The following is a 19,258-nucleotide window of genomic DNA, read 5'->3' as shown; positions in this document are numbered from 1 at the left end:
ATCTACAGCGCAAAAAATAATCATGCCTCGTGTTACTCATTTTAAACCATCAACCTATGTCTCCGAACCACCAGCATAGAATTTTATCGACAAATGGTCAGTGGAGCGGTCAACTACCGATAGTCCACAGGTAAAAATCTATGCCTTGCCGATGGTTTGAAAACTTAGGCTGATGGTTTATAACCACTGGCAAAAAGCTTTTTCCGAAAGCGAAAAGGAGTAACATATGCATATTTCTAACCAAATGATTTGACAATTTTGTTCTCATTCTTACCATCATCATTATTTTATTTTATTTTTTTTTTGTAAAAGAAACCATTTAATTCATATCTAACATTTTCTTATGATACTTATTTCTACCCATCCATTTTATAATTTTATTATTGGAAAAAATGAACAAGAATGAAAGCTGAACTAAACAGGCACTCGGGTAGAAATATACTGCTTTCAAAGTTGAAGCTTATCATAACAAGCAGAGCATGGTGGCACTCCTCCGATAGGTCTGTTATGATATTTTCCTGGAGTAATTCTTCATTGCATCGCTAAGTACTAGAAAGGAGGCATGTGCATCAATGAGAAAATATGGATTGGGTCGATACCACTTGGCAAGTTTTAGAATAATACAGAAAAGATAATGTTTTGTAGTTTTCATAGATGTCATGCAGGAATGTTGTACTAGGAAAGTAGGAATTTAGGCAATATCATTAGTGTACTGTTTTATGTAATCAGCTACATGGAAACAAAACATTATCTTTTCTGTATTATTCTGACAGTTTGGATCAGGTTGACACAAGTTATAAGAATGTTAAAATGAGTATTTAATTTTCTCGACACTTCTCTTAAAATACCCTCTGCCTAAAAAGATTAATACATGTTGTGCCCACTAGATCCAGTCCCGTTGTACAAGGAATTTAGGCAATATCATTAGTGTCTCTACTGTTTTATTTAATCAGCTCCATGGAGAGACGAGTTCGGTGTCACAGACGCTTTAGAAAAATTGAAAATCCCAACTTACAGAAAAAAAAAAAAAAGTATGGGGAATCGTTTAAACCCTATTTAGTTCTCACAAATCCAAATGAACATAAAGCGTTCTAATACAAATATCGGTAATACATTGCTCGAATTTCAGACAGGAAACCCAAAATACAGAGTTCCAACCACAGAAATTCAATATTTTTGGTGGCTATAACCTCATATGCAGTTAAACCTACTGGAACAGACAAGCTGGCACTTATTAGATAACCGTAGTCCATACAAAATGTTTCAAAAACCCTCAAAATTGATGATTGCATGTGTCAATTTTCAGCCCAATTTCCAAGGTCTGGAACCAGTAAGGAAAGAAAGGAGATACGATAATTCATTCTTCAGATTGCCTCGTTCCAAGTACTGGAATATCTTCAAACCTCTTCTGCATTAGAACAACATTGAATTTCTCTTAGAAAATAGCAATCAAGAATGGGAGAGCCCAAGCAACAATTGCCTGTTACATGAATGATTAGATCCTGAAATATTTGGCACAGGAAAGGCAATATTTAGTGCCCTTGTAAGTAGTAGTAGTAGAGTTCTTGGCTTCTTGCCGTCCAAGAGTCGGCAACTCCAACGAATTACTTCTTGGATAACCAATGCTATTATGCCAATTCATACATAATGAGCAGAATTTCATCTGAAAGAAAGATTTCCTTGAGATCTATTACTCAGGAGTAACTTGGTCAGCTGGACAAATGCATTCAACAAGCTGCCCGTGTGTAATTGCTATTTATTTTGTATCACGAAGTTTAGGGTTTACAGGAAAAGAGGAACCACAACTTCCTGAATCTCTATGCTTAATATATTCAGATACTTTAAATAGCTATCAATGACCACTGATAGAATATAATTAAACTATCCATCAAATATATATATATATGATTAAACCTGTTGACATATGTATTCCTCATAGTCTTTATTTTTCAAGTTCTAGAAAATACGCCTTCCAATTTCATTCAAAAGTTCTAGTAAGCAAGTTGTGAATCCACCTTCCCTTCACCAATCTCCTGCTCATACGTTTTCAGTATATGTTTGGTTTTTCATGTGTGGAGAAAGGCAAGGGCAGCTACATTATGGTCGTTATGGAAAAAAAAAAGGAAACAGAACTTGTGAATTTTCAATGAAAGGTCAAGCCAAGGGGGCTATCATGGGGGATGTCTCAGTTAAGGTGGATAAAAGGACTAGATATCTTTGCACTGTTCCCCCATACGTGACATCTTGAGAGGTTGGTGTTAGTGCGCTCATTCATCTTCAGATGGACCTAGTAGCCCTACAGAGAGTAGAGCTGTCAATAGGTTATGGCAGACCAACTGACCCGATCTAAACTGAATATATATATTATGAACAAAAGGTAAGATATCATTGTATTAGTATGAACAAAAAAAATCGTATATATATATATATATATATATATATATTTTTTTTGATGAATAAATCGTATATATAATTTTAGCTATATGTATATTAGCATATCTCATGATATACTTGTAATATTATCATATTATGACGTCCATATGTATCAACTTAATAAATAGCTTTTTTTGTCAATTACAGGTTAAAATTAGGGGTGATCATTCTTAGCCCAGTCCAGCCTGGCCCACATTAAGCCCAAAAATTTGCAGGCTAGGCCTGAGCCTAGTCTTCTAAGCCTAGCCCAGCCCAGATAATAATATAATATAATACAAAATGATTATATATGTGTAAGTATGATATTCTAAATTGCAATCTTATCCTTGAATGAAAATTAGTATCTCCTAATCCTATGATTCAGAAATAATTTTCTATTGTATTACCTATACCCTTAAATTTCTAATAAGAAAAGAAAACCCTAAACCTATCATAACAGCAGGCTACTGCCATGACAAGCAGAAACTGAAAGGCAAAACTAGTTTTTCTATGGTGTCGTCATTTGCTTTCTTCTCCAACGTACACCATTGCAGTTCACCTTTTTTCTTCTTCTACATGTGAAGTGTGGTACTGTCACTAGTCACCACCTGGCGGTTGTGCTGTTCAGTTGCTCACATGTGTTCATCATCTGCCATCCATTGTCTCTCATCCATCTTCTTCACCACCTGCCGCCACTCACTGCCATCCGCCAGTAAGTCTTGAGTGGTGATGGAGTTTCCACACAGTTCCTATTTATGAGGGTTATGTGCTTCCCAATGCCATCCTCCCACTTGATCTTGCAGGCCAGATCTAACTAATTGCTTGATGAAGATTCTGACAGAGAGGGGGTACTCCTTCAAACATAACTGTTGTTCATGATATAAAGGATTGCCTATGTGGCTCTTGATTATGAGCAGGAGCTTTAGACTGCAAAGAGCAGCCCGTCAATTGAGAAAAGCTATAAGATGCCCTGATGGTCAGGTGATCACGATTGGAGTAGAGGAGTTCCACTACCCAACATAGCAACATTGAATTCCTTCACCTTTCTTTTTTTGAATAGCAATTCCTTCACCTTTCTAATCCCCAAAACCTACACATTCTCCTCCAAGTCACTAAATAAATGACCTGGCACGGTTGCACATCATAGCATTTTCTGTATGTTATTTCAAGAAGTATTTGTTATAGTTTTGTAATATTGTTATGGGGAAGAACCTCCCACTAATTTCAGAGACTTTTGCTTAAGCAATAAACATACACCTCAAATATGTATACCATAAACAAATGATTCTATGTAGTAACTTAATGTCAGAAAATTAAAAACATAATTTTGCACATCATAGTCATAGCATTTTCTGTATTTCATTTCAGGAAGCATCTTTTATAGTTTCTGTAATGTTGTAATGGGGGAAAGAAGCTCCCGCTGGTTGCAGAGGGTTTTGCTTGAGGAACAAAGTTGCATCTCAAATATGCATGCTCATAAACAAATGAGGACTTCTAGTCCTCATGGGAAGCATGCTGTTTAACTTCTTATCAATCCCATTTTCCATTAAGGAAAGTCCCTGAATTACTATCTAGAAAGAATGCCAGCCAAACCCATTAATGTCCTAAGATGCTTCAACAGCCTATACAAACAAACATCGATTTAAGGATAAGCAATGCATACAATTTTGGGAAAAGTCCCGATAAGTATCCTGTACTTTGGGCCTAGTGCCACTTTGGTCCCCAAACTTTAAAACGCAACAATTCAGTACCCAAACTTTCAAAAGGTGTCAATCCAGTACCTACCATTAACCAGCCGTTAAGTGACATTTGAAAAGACACAAATGTCCTTCGAGTGTCATCTAATTCTCTTTATCAACTATCCAAACGTTGATAAAAAATGAACAGTCCCAAATTCTTGCCTCTTCTATTCAAGAAATTTGGGGTCCCGTCTCAATGGGCATTTTGGTAACCACAACTTTCTTGAACAGAAGAGGCAAGGTTTTGGGACTGTTCATTTTTTATCAACATTTGGATGGTTGATAAAGAAAATTAGATAACACTCGAAGGGCATTTGTGTCTTTTCAAATGCCACTTAATGGCTGGTTAACAGGCTTAACCGCAGGTATTGGATTGACACATTTTGAAAGTTTGGGTACTGAATTGGCGTTTTAAAGTTTGGGGACCAAAGTGGCACTAGGCCCAAAGTACAGAGTACTAATCGGGAATTTTCCCTAAAATTTTCATATGTATAAAATATAAAATATATAGCATTTTCAATAAACAAATGGAAAGCCTCTAAATCATTAATGCTCTAAGATGCTTCAACAGCTTATACAAACCTCAATTTAAGAATAAGCAATGTGTGAAATTTTATATGTATAAAATGCAAAGTGCATAGCATTTCCAGTAAACAAGAACGAATAAGCACAAATATGTTAGCAGTTTAACTGTTTAAGGAAGATGAAATAAGATACATTCACTACAGAGAACAAGATAAGCAGTAAATGTAATACCCCAACGTTGTTGTATTCCCAGAGCTTATGAACTCCGTAGTCCACTACCTGTATACAAAGGTAGCACCTCATCAATTACCTAATATCCTTGATTCAATGAACCAGAAAAAAGACTGAAAAGGAAGAAAAAACAGCATCTTTTAAGCAAGTAGTAATGAGAATGAGATCCTCGTATACCAGTCAAATCATTCAGGTAATAAAAAGTATAGAACTCTTAAATGACAAGTTCTATGAATTGTCATCTAAATAAATTTCAGCTTGATCTCAACCGTAGAATAGAAACTGTAGATATCAACATCTTTTGTTACAGATCCCGGACTTTAGTTGAACAACAAGGCATTAGGCATTTAGAAACATTCATGCGTGTTTTGAATTAAGAACGAACAACATCGAATCAGGAAGATTTAAAAAAAAAAATTACTCAACGAATGACCACCTTCAAGACAAAAATAAAAAGAGAATCAAAGAGACAAAAAGGAGGTTGAGGAGAAGCCCCACCCGTTCTCCGATGAAGGCGCCTGCGATGATGAAGGTAACATATACAGAGTTCCGGCGCATAATGACTCTGTAGAGCCCTTCGAAGAGTCCTCCTCTTCTCCGAGCAGTCGAATCCATGGCTTGTTTCGGTCTTTCTGTTCCTTTTCCTTCACTCTTCGCGCAGAGAGGAGATTCTTCAACGAATGGGAGTGGCTTTTTTATTTGTTTCGTTTGGTCATTGCGCCAGGTGCGCATAGGTCTTAAACTACGCGCACCAAGGCAAGGAGCTGATAAGGCCGGGCTGGACCGAATCACCTTTCAACCCATAGGCCGGACCGGATATGCCCTAATGAGGGGTGACAAATGGGGGGTGGGTTGGGTGTGGGTTGATACCAACCCGCCCATATTGACCCACTGACCCATTGTCACCCATATTTATTGGGTATTAGTGGGTCATAAGCCACATTCACCCTGACCCACCCATATGACCCACTAACCCAATGCAAATATTAAGAAAATAGAAATATTATACCAAACAAACTATAAATATCAAGAAAATTACAGAAAAATACAAAAAATGCAAAGAAATAATAAAAACAAAAATTTGACATAAATTTAAAAAGAAAAAACAAAATTTCACAGAAAAACAATACAAATAGCAACAAATAAGGAAAATGATAAAGTTTGAAAATATATGTTTCAAAAAGTAGAAATTGCATAAAATGCATAAATGGATAAAAATCCAAAATAAATATATATTTCAATTGAGAAATTTAAAAACCAAAAAATGCATAAAATAAATAAGATTATAAAAAATTTCAAAAGTTATATATTCCAACCAAAAATAATAAATTACAGAAAAATACTTAAAATATAAACAATCAAAACAATCATACATTTAAGCTAATACCAAAAAAATATAGAAAATGCTAACATTTTAATATATAATCAAAAATATAAAAATTGCAAAAATACATTGCCTCCGCTCTGGTTTCTATCTAGCGGTCATGCCATCATAGATCTGACCCAATGCCAAATAAGAAGAGGGGAGGAAGATGAAGTGTAGAAGATCCTTTACTAAAGAGGGTGGGTTGGGGTCAAAATTGCCAGCCCTACTAATCCCTAATCTTTGGGGCTGCATTTGGACTTAGGGAAGATTGCAAATGCTGGTTCAGTGTATACATGCACTCTGGTTCAGTTTTGAATATGTTTCATAAAGGTGTATTTTGTGTGTTAATAGTAACAATAAAGATGGATTCCGAGACATTGTTGCATTTAAATGAAAGCAACGTCGTTCATCCAAAAAGTGGGTGCACTTTGGGGTCAAGATCTAGGCCGAATGGTCCGGTCTTGCTCAGGCTTGGGCCTTAATATGTTCCATTGATATAAAGGCAAAGCCTAGCGCGGCCTATGAATAGGTTTAATCCCAACCACAGGGGTAGAGATAGGGGGACCTCAAGGGGCCATGGCCCCCCTATGGCCCAACAAATCCCCACTCTTCATCTATATTCCCCCCAATGGCCATCCATATTTATTCCCCCTACCCCCCACCCCAATGGTTCCTAATTTTTCTGGTCCAATCGTTTGGTCCATCCGGTTTTGAAAACATTGCCTAAATTATTAGGCTCAGGGAGAAAGAGAAATAATTTGTTAGTAAAATAAATTATTACTTAATTGAATAATTTAGTAAATTAAATAAATAGAAATCCGTGGATAATAATTTACTTAATTTTGTAAAATAAATAAATCAATTATTTAATGTAATAAAATATATAAGTAAATATTCATTTATTATTAGGACATGGCTGGTCAAAGTTATCTAGAACCAAACTCGATCAATTGGCAATCCTAAATATTGGGCACATGTTGAATTAAATAAATAAATATTAGTGGATAATAATATATTTAATTTAATAAAATAAAACAATAAATAAATAAATAAAATTTTCACTTTTGAAGTCAGTTTAATATAAATAAATCAATTTTGTTGTTAAATAAAGAATACAAATATGTTCTATTGATATAAAGGCTCAAGATCTAGGCCCAATGGTCTGGTCATGCTTACACTTAAGCCTGAATATGTTCTATTGATATAAAGGCAAAGCCTAGTGTGGCTTGTGAATAGGTTTAATCTCAACCCTAGAAGTGGAGCCCAGGGAGCCATGACCCCCTATGGCCTAACAAATCCCCACTCTTCATGTATATTCCCCCCCTCCCCCACTCCCCACCCAATGGTTGCCCCATTCAATGTCAAATCTCCTTTATTTTATTGATTTATAAATAATTTATTTATTTTTATTAAATAAATAAATGCTTAGATAATAATAATAATAAGAAGAAAATAAATAAATAAATTAGTAAAATAAATAAATGTCTATTAAAATATTTCTCTCAATGTCAAATCTCCTTTATTTTATTGATTTATAAATAATTTATTTACTTTTATTAAATAAATAAATAAATGCTTAGATAATAATAATAAATTAAATAAATAATTTAGTAAAATAAAAAAATAAATGTATATTAAAATATTTCTCTCAATGTCAAATCTCCTTTATTTTAATGATTTATAAATAATTTATTTAATTTTATTAAATAAATAAATGCATAGATAATAATAAATAAATAAATAAAAGTTGAGATAAAGAATAGGAGGAGAGTGAGAGAATTAGGTGAGAGAGAAGAGGGATGGAAAAATTGTAAATAATAATAAAATAAATAAATGCTTAGTTAATAATAAAAATAATAAATGCTTAGTTAATAATAAAAACAATAAATGAATAAATAAAAGTTAAGATAAATAATAGGAGAGAGAGAGAGAAGAGATATGGCATTTTATTTTATAGGATGGCAAAATCGTAAATAATTATATATGACATTCTTATAATTTTTGAATATCATAGAGTCAATTAAATTGGAAGGTTTGTCTTATATGTGGTAGTTTTATAATTTTCGAATATTATAAAGGCAATTAAAAATTGGAAGGCTTGTCTTATGTGGTCTTTATGTGATATTCCTATAATTTCAAAGGAAAAAGCCAAAAGTTACTATTAGATTCCATTTCTTGCATCTAGAGGCTTTCCTTCTTTCCTTCATACACACTTCAGCTTAATTTATTTTATATAAATAATTATAGACATCTAGATGCATTATTAAAGTGATCAATTATCAATATAACATTTCTAAACTTTCAGTTGCAACATCATTTTTATTGCCCACTATTTCTTGTCTGTAAAATGCATTAAGACAAGGGCATTTAGAAATTAGCACAGTTCAACTTAGGCCATGTTTGGGTGTGCTTATGTTAAAAATAAGTGTTTAAAAACAAGTGCTTATTTGAATAAGCACTTATTTGCATTTGACACCTAGCTTTTTCAAGTGCTTATTATTTCATATTGGGCTTTTGGTGGTCTTTTTCTCCAATAATCACTTGTGACTTTTTGGTCCTTCATTTTCTTTCAAATTTTTAAAACATCCAATCCATAGTAAATGAATAAAAGTACTTTGATAGAAGTGTTTTTATAAAAATATTTTCGTAAAAGTGCTTTCATAGAAGTACTTTGATAAAAATGCTTTTATAAAAGTATTTTTGTAAATTCCACAAAAGTACTTTTATAAAAGTACTTCCATAAAAGTACTTTTGTAAAGTGCTTTTATAGAGTACTTTCATAAAAGTGTTTTTGTAAAAGTGTTTTCATATAAAAGTACTTTTATAAAAGTGCTTTTGTAAAAATACTTTCATAAAACTACTTTGCTTTAATAAAAATACTTTAGTTTTGTAAAAGTACTTTTATAAAAGTGCTTTTGTAAAAATACTTTCATAAAACTACTTTGTTTTAATAAAAATACTTTGGTTTTGTAAAAGTACTTCTCATAAAATTACTTTTATAAAAGTGCTTTTATAAAATTGCTTTCATAAAAGGGTATAAATTGGTATTCTAAAAATTTATTGGAAACAATTCTAAAAGAAAAAAAAAAATTGAATAAGTGCTTTTTGTTTGACACTTAAAAAAAGCTAGAAAATTGGGCTTAAAAAATAAGCCCTTAATTTTAAAATAAGCACTTATTTCAGATGTATTTCCCAAACACCAACAATAAGTGCTTAATGATATAATCCCCACCCAAATAAGTACTTATTTTGAATAAACATTTATTTTTAAGCACTCCCAAACAAACATGGCCTTAGACATTCTTATCTAACACTAATTTTGCACAGAAAATTATTGATTTTGATCAAAATCCTAGTATGCAACTAGGGATTTGAAATTGATTTTGATCAAAATTATTGATTTCTTCCACCAACTAGGGATCAGAAAATTTCTTGCACCAATAAATTTTCTTCCACCACCTCAAAGTTCAAATCTTCATATAGGGTATCGTCATCATATGTAACTCCCAATACTTGCAAATTGAAAATTTATTGGAGCACTTCTTAGCTCTATACCAATTACCTTGCTTATTACATAATTGGCACTTAACAACTTTCAAATGCCAATTCTCTATGACAATGCTTGTCTTAATTCAACTGCCTGGTTTGTCAAATGGGCTCTCCCCACATGACACGTTAGCTTATATAGACTATTTATAATAGATGAATACCACTTAGATTCAAAGGAAATTTAATAAAATAGTTGTAAAGTAAGTTATGTTGTATGGAGTAGAGTGTTGTACACTCAAAAAATAACATGTTCAAAAAGTAAATTTGACAAAAATGTGAATGCTAAGATGGATGAATGGAAAAACTAAAAAAGATAGGGTTAAGAATGAAGTTATTCATAGGAAGTTATGAGTAGTTTGAATAGGTGATAAAATGAGAAAGAGTATACTAAGATGGTTTAGACACACATATAGAAGACTATCAACTACGCCAATTAGAAGTGATCTATTACACATTGAAGGGACTAGAAGAGCTTGGATTAGACAAAAACGGACGTGGGTAGAAATAGTAAGAAATGATTTAAGCATTAATAATTTAATAGTAAATATAGCTTTAAATAGAATGGATTGTCAAAACAGGATTCATATAGCCAATCCCATATAATTTTTTTTTTTTTGAGTTTGCCAACCCCATATAGTTGAGATAAGGCATGGATGATAATGATGATAACTCTAGACCCCATAGTAAAAGTGTTGGATGCATTGCTGGGTGACAATCAATCTAGACCCTCCCCAAACCTCCCAATCCGTACCCTTCCCAAAATACGCAGTAGGTTGGATTTTCATATGAGATTCAACACATAATACATAAGCATTGGGGGTTAGGTATACCCCCCAGTATATGGTAATTTAATTATAAGCACAAGGGGTATTTTAGTAAATTCAATTAAGGCTATAAATAAGTTGGATCAGATCTGATTTGAATTCGATTTCAATTCAGTAAGAGGCAGATTTGGATACCCTTCTTGATTCTAATAAAATTGGATCGAATCAGAAAAGTTAATGGATTGCATTCAAATATACCCTGATCCAATCTGTTAATATATATAATTTATTTTTATTTTTTTACATATGTTTTAAAGTAATTTTGTATGACATATCCACCCCTTAAATTTATATTATTTAAGTTTCCTTTATATCTTTGTAATTTTGTATTTTTTATTATGGATAATATAGTAATTTGGCTTATACGCCACAAACCCTAAATTCCTATTCAATTGGGGCCATTGGATTTGGGTTGTTCTTTTCTCATTTTTTAGTTTTTCTCTTTGACTCTCTCTTCTCTTCCTCTTCAGTCTTCGATGGTGCTCATCCCTGTACCCAGCTGCCATTATTGCTGCTTAGGGCTGAGAACATACATAGAACCATTTCTTACTTTCTGAGGGTACTTATTTTGTTCTAGTTGAATATCCATTAAGATAAACAAATCGGATGTGAATCATGATTTGCAAAATCCTTCAGGTTAATAGCAAATCCAAATCCCTTTAAAATTTTATCAAGTCGAATCAGATAGACCCTTTATCAAATTTGATTCGATCTTTTTGCAACCCTATACGTAGATTAGGAGGGTTGGGTTTAGCCTAATACCGTACCCTATTTGTACATACCCATACGGGTTGTAAAATCCAAAAACCCATCTCCCCCCAGAATTGATTTTTTCAAAAAAAAAAAACCCACCTCATAGGGATGAGTAAGGGCGGGTACCCATTGGGTCGAGGGGAAATTGCCATCCTTACAACTTAAGCTATCAAACATGGAATGACAATTTTGCCTTTTTTTTTTTTTTTGTTCTTTATGTGGTTAAAATAATCAAGTCTTGATTAGTTAGTAGGATTGAAATTGTAGTTGAGAATTCCAATCATGGACATTTTGATATGCTGAATTTGGAGTATAAATTCCAACCCACATGCATTTTTTTTCAATATTCAAACTTGCACCCTCTGTGGTGTTTTTTTTTTTTTTAAACTACGATGTCCATAAGAATTGGGTAATGAAAACCTAATAATATTGAAAGCAACACTCTCATTTTTCCCTTAAAAATCATTTAATCATGCATTTTTTATAATTTGTATTTAACTTTTTGTATGTATATCTATACTACATTATATATTACTATTATTAAAAGTACGAATGAGAATTTAAAACTTTTGTTTAACTAAAATACCCCTATCTTTGAATTTGGCTCCTTTTCTAATTGTGAGAGCAGAAAATGTAATTTGAACTACTAATTTTCATCTCATTCAATTTTTTCTTGTTAATTATATATTTAAGGCATTAATTTTCATTCTTTCTCTTATATTTAAGACATAATTTTCTCATCAATAAATTCTATCAATTAGATCTATATCAAATACTTTTAACAATATAAAATCCATGTTTTTAAAACCAACCCAAAAACGAATCATTCCTCCGTCCTGGTAGCAAGTAATTAATTCAACCATTCGGATCAAATGAGTCAACCCATGTTGTCATAGTTCAATAATATAATTTTAATATAGAAATAAATACAAGAAGTACAATCATATTAAAGAAAAATAAATGTGATAAATAATAATTATTGCTTTTATTGATATTGGAAAAGAAATACAAAATTTAAAACTAACGCAAAAATGAAATTACTTTAATTTCCTATTTTGTGGCAGGTAAACAATTCAACATTTTGGGTCAAAAAATGTGTCAACCCTTGATATAATAATTAAAAAATAAAATAAAAATATAAAAATACAAAAATATGAAAATATGAAAAAACCAATAATATTTTAAATTGATCGGTAAGAATGCAAACTAGAAGGTCATTTAAAGTTTGCACTCTTATTTTGAAGAAAACTTTTGAGTTTGCACTCTTATTCTGAATTAAAACTCAAAAAAAGAATGCAAAATAAGTTTGCAAACTCAAAGGTCATTTAAAGTTGTTAATCTGGAGGAATCTTTTCAAAATTGATTTTAAAATTAAAATTAAAAACCTAACTATTGTAGACCAAGAGGGAGAATGTAATAATTTTTATGGTCTTTACAATAGTTAAGAGTTTTACTTTGATTGAAAAATCCAGATCACTAGTAGCCACCAGAATGAATGAGAGGTTTGCTGTGAGTTGGACATGGACTCAGGCTTCCTCTCTCTATAAAAGGTCCCAACCCTCACAGAAGGTAAGAAACCCATCATGTAAACCTAGTGCACAAAGGATTGCAGAGGGTTGAAGACCATCCCTTATCAGATTCATGTTGAAGTTGATTAGTTTTATTTCCATTTATATAGTTAGAACTTGGGATTCAAAATATGCTTTCAATGTAAACTTTGTTTTTCCATTCCACTCTAAAGGGCCTTATCCTCTTAATTAATGGATTGTAAGTCCCCAGTTCAGTTTCTGCTACTACAATCACTCTCCTTGTTGGCCTTCCCCTATCTCTTTGAAATTCATTCACTTGAATTGTGATATGTTTATCTTCTATGAATTGGTTCCTTTTCTATATTTCTAGCCTTTCAAATAATCAAAAAGATACACTTACATTTGAGTGTGTCCTTGGGAACCCAGTATGTAACAACCTCAATAGAATTTAACAGTGTTCAATATAAAAATATAGCATTCTCTTTCTTTTATTATGTACTTAAATTCATTCATGCCCCAAGGTATCATTCTCTGTGATGCTCCTCCCTAGCACAAAATCACCATTCTCCCTTGAAATAACTCTGTCAAAATATATACATAAATAAAACCCAATATATATATAGAGACTAACAGGTCTAACTTCTCCAAAAAAGTCTCTAGCTTATTATCATCATCTTCAGGAATGGCCATAATTATCTGGTCCGTGCATCCTCATTCCTTACAGAAAAGCCTTCCTTGCATTGCAGAGATCCCTTCTGGTTGTTTCCCAACAGGTTGCAAACAAGATTCCGAAGGGTTTTACCTGGAGAAAGAGAAGGAACATGTTTTACGCATGCAAAATCTGAGAGATATCACACGGGTATTCTACCAAGTATTGGAGACTGCAGTTTTCATGAACTTGAGTTAGAGACTGTTCTACTAGAAGTAATCTATATAGAATAACTGTGAAGAAGCTAAGGAATGGGTTGGATTAGATTACCACTCCTTAATTAAAGATCACTTGTAAGAAATTGAAACATGCCTGGAATCAGCATAGGCATGTGGCAAAGGGATTGTTTGGGTGGTTGGAGCCAACCCCACAAACTAAAAGGTTCATTCCTAACTCCTGCCACATGAATCCAACCCAGATCTGAATAACTAGATATGGAGTACTGGATATGATTCTGGGTTAGATTTAGAAGGAACCTTGATTCAACTAGTACCCACTGAGATGATTTAAAGAAGCTTAAATGCTATACTGGAAAGAGCAAGTGAACAACAACTAGACCATTTGACACAATTAATGCAGATATTTGCAGCAGTAACACGGCCAACTGGCTCAATTCTTTCTTGGCAATTTATATTGAAGCTCGGCTGAAGAGCTGAAACCTGTAAGCATATATAGTCATTGTTCTTGTTGAACACTAGCTATTATGACTATCAAGTTTCATATATGTTGCTAGGAGGATGGATCAAACATGTCGATAGCTCTGCTCAACACCTTTCCATGCCACACGTATGTCCTTCATCTCGATCGTCTCACCATCCGGCCACCGATCCGATCGAACAAAACAAACCAAAGCCATGCCAGAGCTCTTAATGGTCTCCCCTACTGCGCATTCTAAGATGGTCGGTAACCATCAAAAGGGTGAAAACATTTTGGGCTTGATTGATTTACACAGGAGGGATTATTCCATGGAGAGAAGTAAACGACAGAAAATGATACAGTAGAGCTAGACCGCCACCATCCATGGAGATAGCAGATGCCAGAACTCGATGAGACATGGCCAGAAAAAGCAACTGAGAACTGGACATGACCCGTCTGTCTGTATAATATAATCGAGTGTCTAGTTCTCTGAGCCAAGAGCAAGAACACATGCATAAAAGAACATCTTAATATATATATGATATATCCTTCTTTGTTAAGAAACAATGAGATTCGACAGATAGTAGTAATTATTAGAAACAAAAGTTGAATTGAAGCTTAAGCCATCTGAAAAACAAGATTTAGTAACACCTATTCTCTATCCTTAATCCACCTGAGTTTGCTCGACGACTCTCTTCGATCATCGCTGCACGAGCCGACATTAGTCCATTGGGGACAAGCGATGAATTGAAAGCGGAAGAGTCGATCCAATCCTTGAGAAAATCCTCCTGGCCCCATATCTCAGGAATCCACACTCGACCAGCCATCTCAATTCTATGTCTCTTTAGTCTCTCACGTCCAGAAACCTCGGGTACCGATGGATCAACATTAACAGGCTCCTTCTGGACGACATTGACGACGGCAGTGGGAGAGGGGCATTGAGATTCAGCAACCGGCCTGTCCTCAACCTGCTCTTGGGTTTTAGTGGGTTCAGAGGAAGGTGTAGGAATCCGGTGACCGGCATTACTCCGACTCCGGCGGCTCATGTTGTTGGGAACTTTCTCTAAAGAATGAGAATAACGGATACTTGTTTCTGGGTTGTCTTTGCATTGGTCTTTCTCTCTCAAACCCACCTCTCTTTCTCTCTCCCTTAGATAGATATATATTCCTACTTTGTGGGTGTGACTTGATTAATGAATGTCAGTTTTTCTTTCATATATTAATATTTCTCTTCTTTTCTACGTGCTTGCAAGTTGAAAGGTATATAAGATGTAGGGACAGGCTAAAATAATATGGATTGGGAATAGAAAATAATCAGAGGGTTCAAAAATTAACCTAACCCTAGATATTCCCTTTGATAGAATGGAATGGTAATTAAAATGGGATTTTATAGCCCAAATGGCCAGCCCCATGTAGGATGAAAGCATTCTCTTGCGTGTTGCCCCTTGGGAACATCAAAATACAAGGTTTCATAAGTGCAAAACCTTATATTTTATATTATTTTGAATGTATTTGCATTGTACATTTTTGTATTTGTACTCCTTTCAAACTGAGCCTAAAGGGAAGATTTGTGATTGCAGAAAACTTGTTTAGGTAGTAATTAGAAGTGCCTAATGCCATGCATGCACAATTTGATGTTAAAGCTGCCCCATCTTTTAAATATTGAAATAAATGAAATCTATCTACATTTTTGTTTTCTTGAGTTGCTCTTGTCTAGGGGTGCTCACAGTTAGCTTAATCAAATCATAGTCTAATTTTTGAAACCGAAACGGTATTATCGGTTTCTGGAAAAATAATAACTGAAACTGAACCAAGCCGATCAATTAATATATAGGAATATATGTTTATCGATCAGTTTGATTAACCATCATTTTTTTTATATTGGTTAACTCAAAACCAAATTGATACTTTTGGTTTTTTTTTTTTAAATATCAAATTAGTTAACCAGAATTTACAATTCGATTTGGTCGATTCAATTTAATTTTTCAAATTTTCTTGCTCACCCCTATTCTTGTCTAGTAAAAGAAAGGGAAGAGATGCAAATAATGAGTGATAAAAGAGAAGGGACAAGGGAATAAACCTTTTAGGCGTTTTCTTTTTCTTTTCTTTTCAATTTAGTAAAGGGAAATGTACTATCTTGAAAAGGTCTTGTATTGAGTTAAAATAAGGTTTGGTGCAATTTGGCTATTTTATTGTTTTTCATTAATACTATCTTGAAAAAAGGTCTTGTTTTTCTTTTTTTTATTTTTTTTCTTTTTTTTGACTTATGAGGTCTGACACAAATTAGACAACTAGATTCATGCACAATGGACAATCTTTTCTTGGTCTAGTACATGTACACTAGCAATGCTATTGTGGTCATATTCGATGTTCTGTGAAATCTGGTCATCTATTACTTCTTTAGAATGATGGTCAAAAACCTTAGGTAATCATTACAAGTGGCATTTGAATTATACTTGCAGGATTGTCAGAAAAAACAAAGAGACATTTCATCACTTATATATATATATATATATATATATATATATGTATAGTCTTTTCAAATTGAGCCAAAGTTCAAATAATTAATATATTATTTATAACTCACTACATAATTAAACTAAGGGGTGTTCATCAACAATGTGTATGATTTTATTTTTCAAATGCCACATCAGAAAAAACCATATATTTTTGTTGATGTATCAATTATATGTTTTTTTCTAAAAAACAAAATCATACATGAACACTTCCTTCAATTTTTTTCCTTCTTATTTAGAAACTACAATTCAGTATTTATATTTATATAAGTGGTCACATATATCAAACTCAAAATTATTGTTAAAAAAATAGTATAAAATGCATCATATGGTACAAAAACTATAATTAATCTACAGGAGTAGACACTCTAGGAGGATATGAATGCACGTCTCCTCCAAATGCTTTTCCATGTGGGCACTGGTCATGTCCTACTTTTGACACTACTGATCATGTAGGACAAGTGGATCATATATATATTTCTATGAAATATAGCCACAAGCAATAAGAGTGAGATGATGCTTAATTGATTCAATTAAAATGTGGTCGAAATTCTAGCCCTCCTGAACCACGAGAGCTTGAGAAATTGAACCATGCATAGTCCCTGGTCCCAATGTGTTGATCCTGATTGTGACTTCCTTTGTGTGAAAATTTCTAAATTTGGGTCAGAAGTAATGACTCATAGAGACAGATCAGGCTGGTGAATCAGTTCAGAGCCATGGTAGGTGTTCGCCGCGGTACCCTCATCACTCTTTTGATCAATTGAGTGGAGATATAACTTAGCAGAAATATTGATCAGAAACCACAAATTTGAGAGATCCTTGCTTGGCAATACTCTTGTATGGGACCCAATTGATCATGACAAGTCACCTTGATTTGTATCTACTTGCTCTAGACATAGTAGGGGACTATACTTTTGTTGAAATTTTCATAATCATTATCATCTATGTCTTATCCCAACCATATGGGGTCAGCTATATGAGTCCTGCTTCGTCAATCTATTATATTTAAAGCCATACCCATAGTTAAATTGTTAGTACTTAAATCATTTTTTTTTACTTCTCGAGATGTACTTTTTATTGAAATTTAAACTAATTAATTACTGAATAAATGAAGGGTATAATATTGTGTTAATTTATCGCTTGAATAGAGGGATCACTCAAGATTTACCTTGTAAAAAAAATTGACTACACCATGAACCAGAAAATTGAGATGGTGGCTTTAACCATTTGATCTTTTTCTTACTGTCCAAGCTTTGTAAAACTTCCATGACCCTCTTTTGTTCTCAGCCATTCAAATGAAAACAGTAAAAACATATTAGATCATTTGTTGAAGCTAATTTCATGGGCTCCCCACCATGTTGCAGCCATTGGACTTCCTTCCCCACACACTCCTCACAAGTAGTATTAATTTTAGAAACAAATATTTTCCTATAATTGCTAGTAAAATTCTCTAATAATAAATAACTTTTGAGAAATTCTCTGCAAATCATTAAATATAATAGTTTGGGTTATATACAATATGCATATATAATATCATTACTAGTTCTTATATCCTGTCTAAAACAATTACAAAAGAGAATGAAGTTTTTTTCTACTTCCCATCCATACCAACTCTATGATTTCTTCTCACAAAAAAAAAAAAAAAAGATTAATTAGTGTCTCGGAAACCAAATGAAAACTCGTTTACAAGAAAAACTGTAAATGAGAAATGTAGTGTTTTCACCAAAAAACTTAACAAGTAATATTGATGGAGGCCCATCCCAAGGCCCACATCACCTTAGGGGCGGCAGCTCATAGGATAAGGATAGAGGCTAAAGATAATTCAAGAATTCAAGAATTCAAGAATTCAAGATTCATCAAGAATTCAAGAATTCTAGATAATCAAGTCTTCCAGATAATCCAAGACTCCCAAGATTCATGAATTAGATCCAAGAAGATCCAACGGTGAAGATCCAGCCAGAAGAGTTCGATTCTATCAAGACCAAGATCAAGAAGAATTCAATCCAGCTATGAGATTGAGATGTTTAGATCAATTCTTTCCTAGTTATTCAATGATTTCAATATGTACTATAAAGACTACTATTGTTTTCAGTTAATACACACTTCAGATTTTCTATTCAATTCTCGCCACCTTTTCTCTCTCCTCTAGAGATTTTCTCTCTCTCTTGTTTCGCTCGAAACTTGGTTCGCCCGATGCTTGTATAGCCAGCCTGGTTTATTGCTTTCACGCTGCGTCAAATATACTAAAACGATCTCTTTATTTCACTAGGATTTTTGGTTACCATTATAAAGCATATGGTTTTAAATGCCATCAACTGAATTTATAGGTTTTGAATAAGGTTGCAGAAACAAAATATAATTAATTGATATTGACAAAATGATGATAAACTTGTCAAAAATTCCAAATTTTTGGAAAAAAATCATCTAACAAAATGATGATAAGGTTGCAGAAACAAAATATAATTAATT

At 33.2% G+C, this 19,258-nt stretch overlaps 2 protein-coding genes across 2 annotated transcripts; both read right to left on the bottom strand.

Moving 5' to 3' along the window:
- Window positions 1–1,032: 1,032 nt before the first annotated feature.
- LOC148847422 (cytochrome b-c1 complex subunit 9, mitochondrial-like) lies at window positions 1,033–5,633 on the bottom strand. Its single transcript, XM_088949053.1, has 3 exons — window positions 5,406–5,633; window positions 4,908–4,955; window positions 1,033–1,408 (listed from the first exon to the last, which is right to left on the bottom strand). Exons 1-3 carry the CDS (start codon window positions 5,520–5,522, stop codon window positions 1,358–1,360), a joined length of 216 nt encoding a protein of 71 aa, XP_088805179.1. The 5' UTR covers window positions 5,523–5,633; the 3' UTR covers window positions 1,033–1,357.
- Window positions 5,634–13,356: 7,723 nt separating this feature from the next.
- Window positions 13,357–15,386, bottom strand: LOC148847421 (uncharacterized). The gene is made up of 2 exons (XM_088949052.1): window positions 14,947–15,386; window positions 13,357–13,730 (listed from the first exon to the last, which is right to left on the bottom strand). Exons 1-2 carry the CDS (start codon window positions 15,317–15,319, stop codon window positions 13,621–13,623), a joined length of 483 nt encoding a protein of 160 aa, XP_088805178.1. The 5' UTR covers window positions 15,320–15,386; the 3' UTR covers window positions 13,357–13,620.
- Between the last annotated feature and the right edge of the window lie 3,872 nt (window positions 15,387–19,258).

Source organism: Nelumbo lutea, chromosome 6 (genome assembly GCF_056320005.1).
Source record: "Nelumbo lutea isolate HS-2025 chromosome 6, American lotus-T2T, whole genome shotgun sequence".
Classification (NCBI taxonomy): Eukaryota; Viridiplantae; Streptophyta; class Magnoliopsida; order Proteales; family Nelumbonaceae; genus Nelumbo; species Nelumbo lutea.
This window is presented reverse-complemented; position numbering and strand designations above follow the sequence as displayed.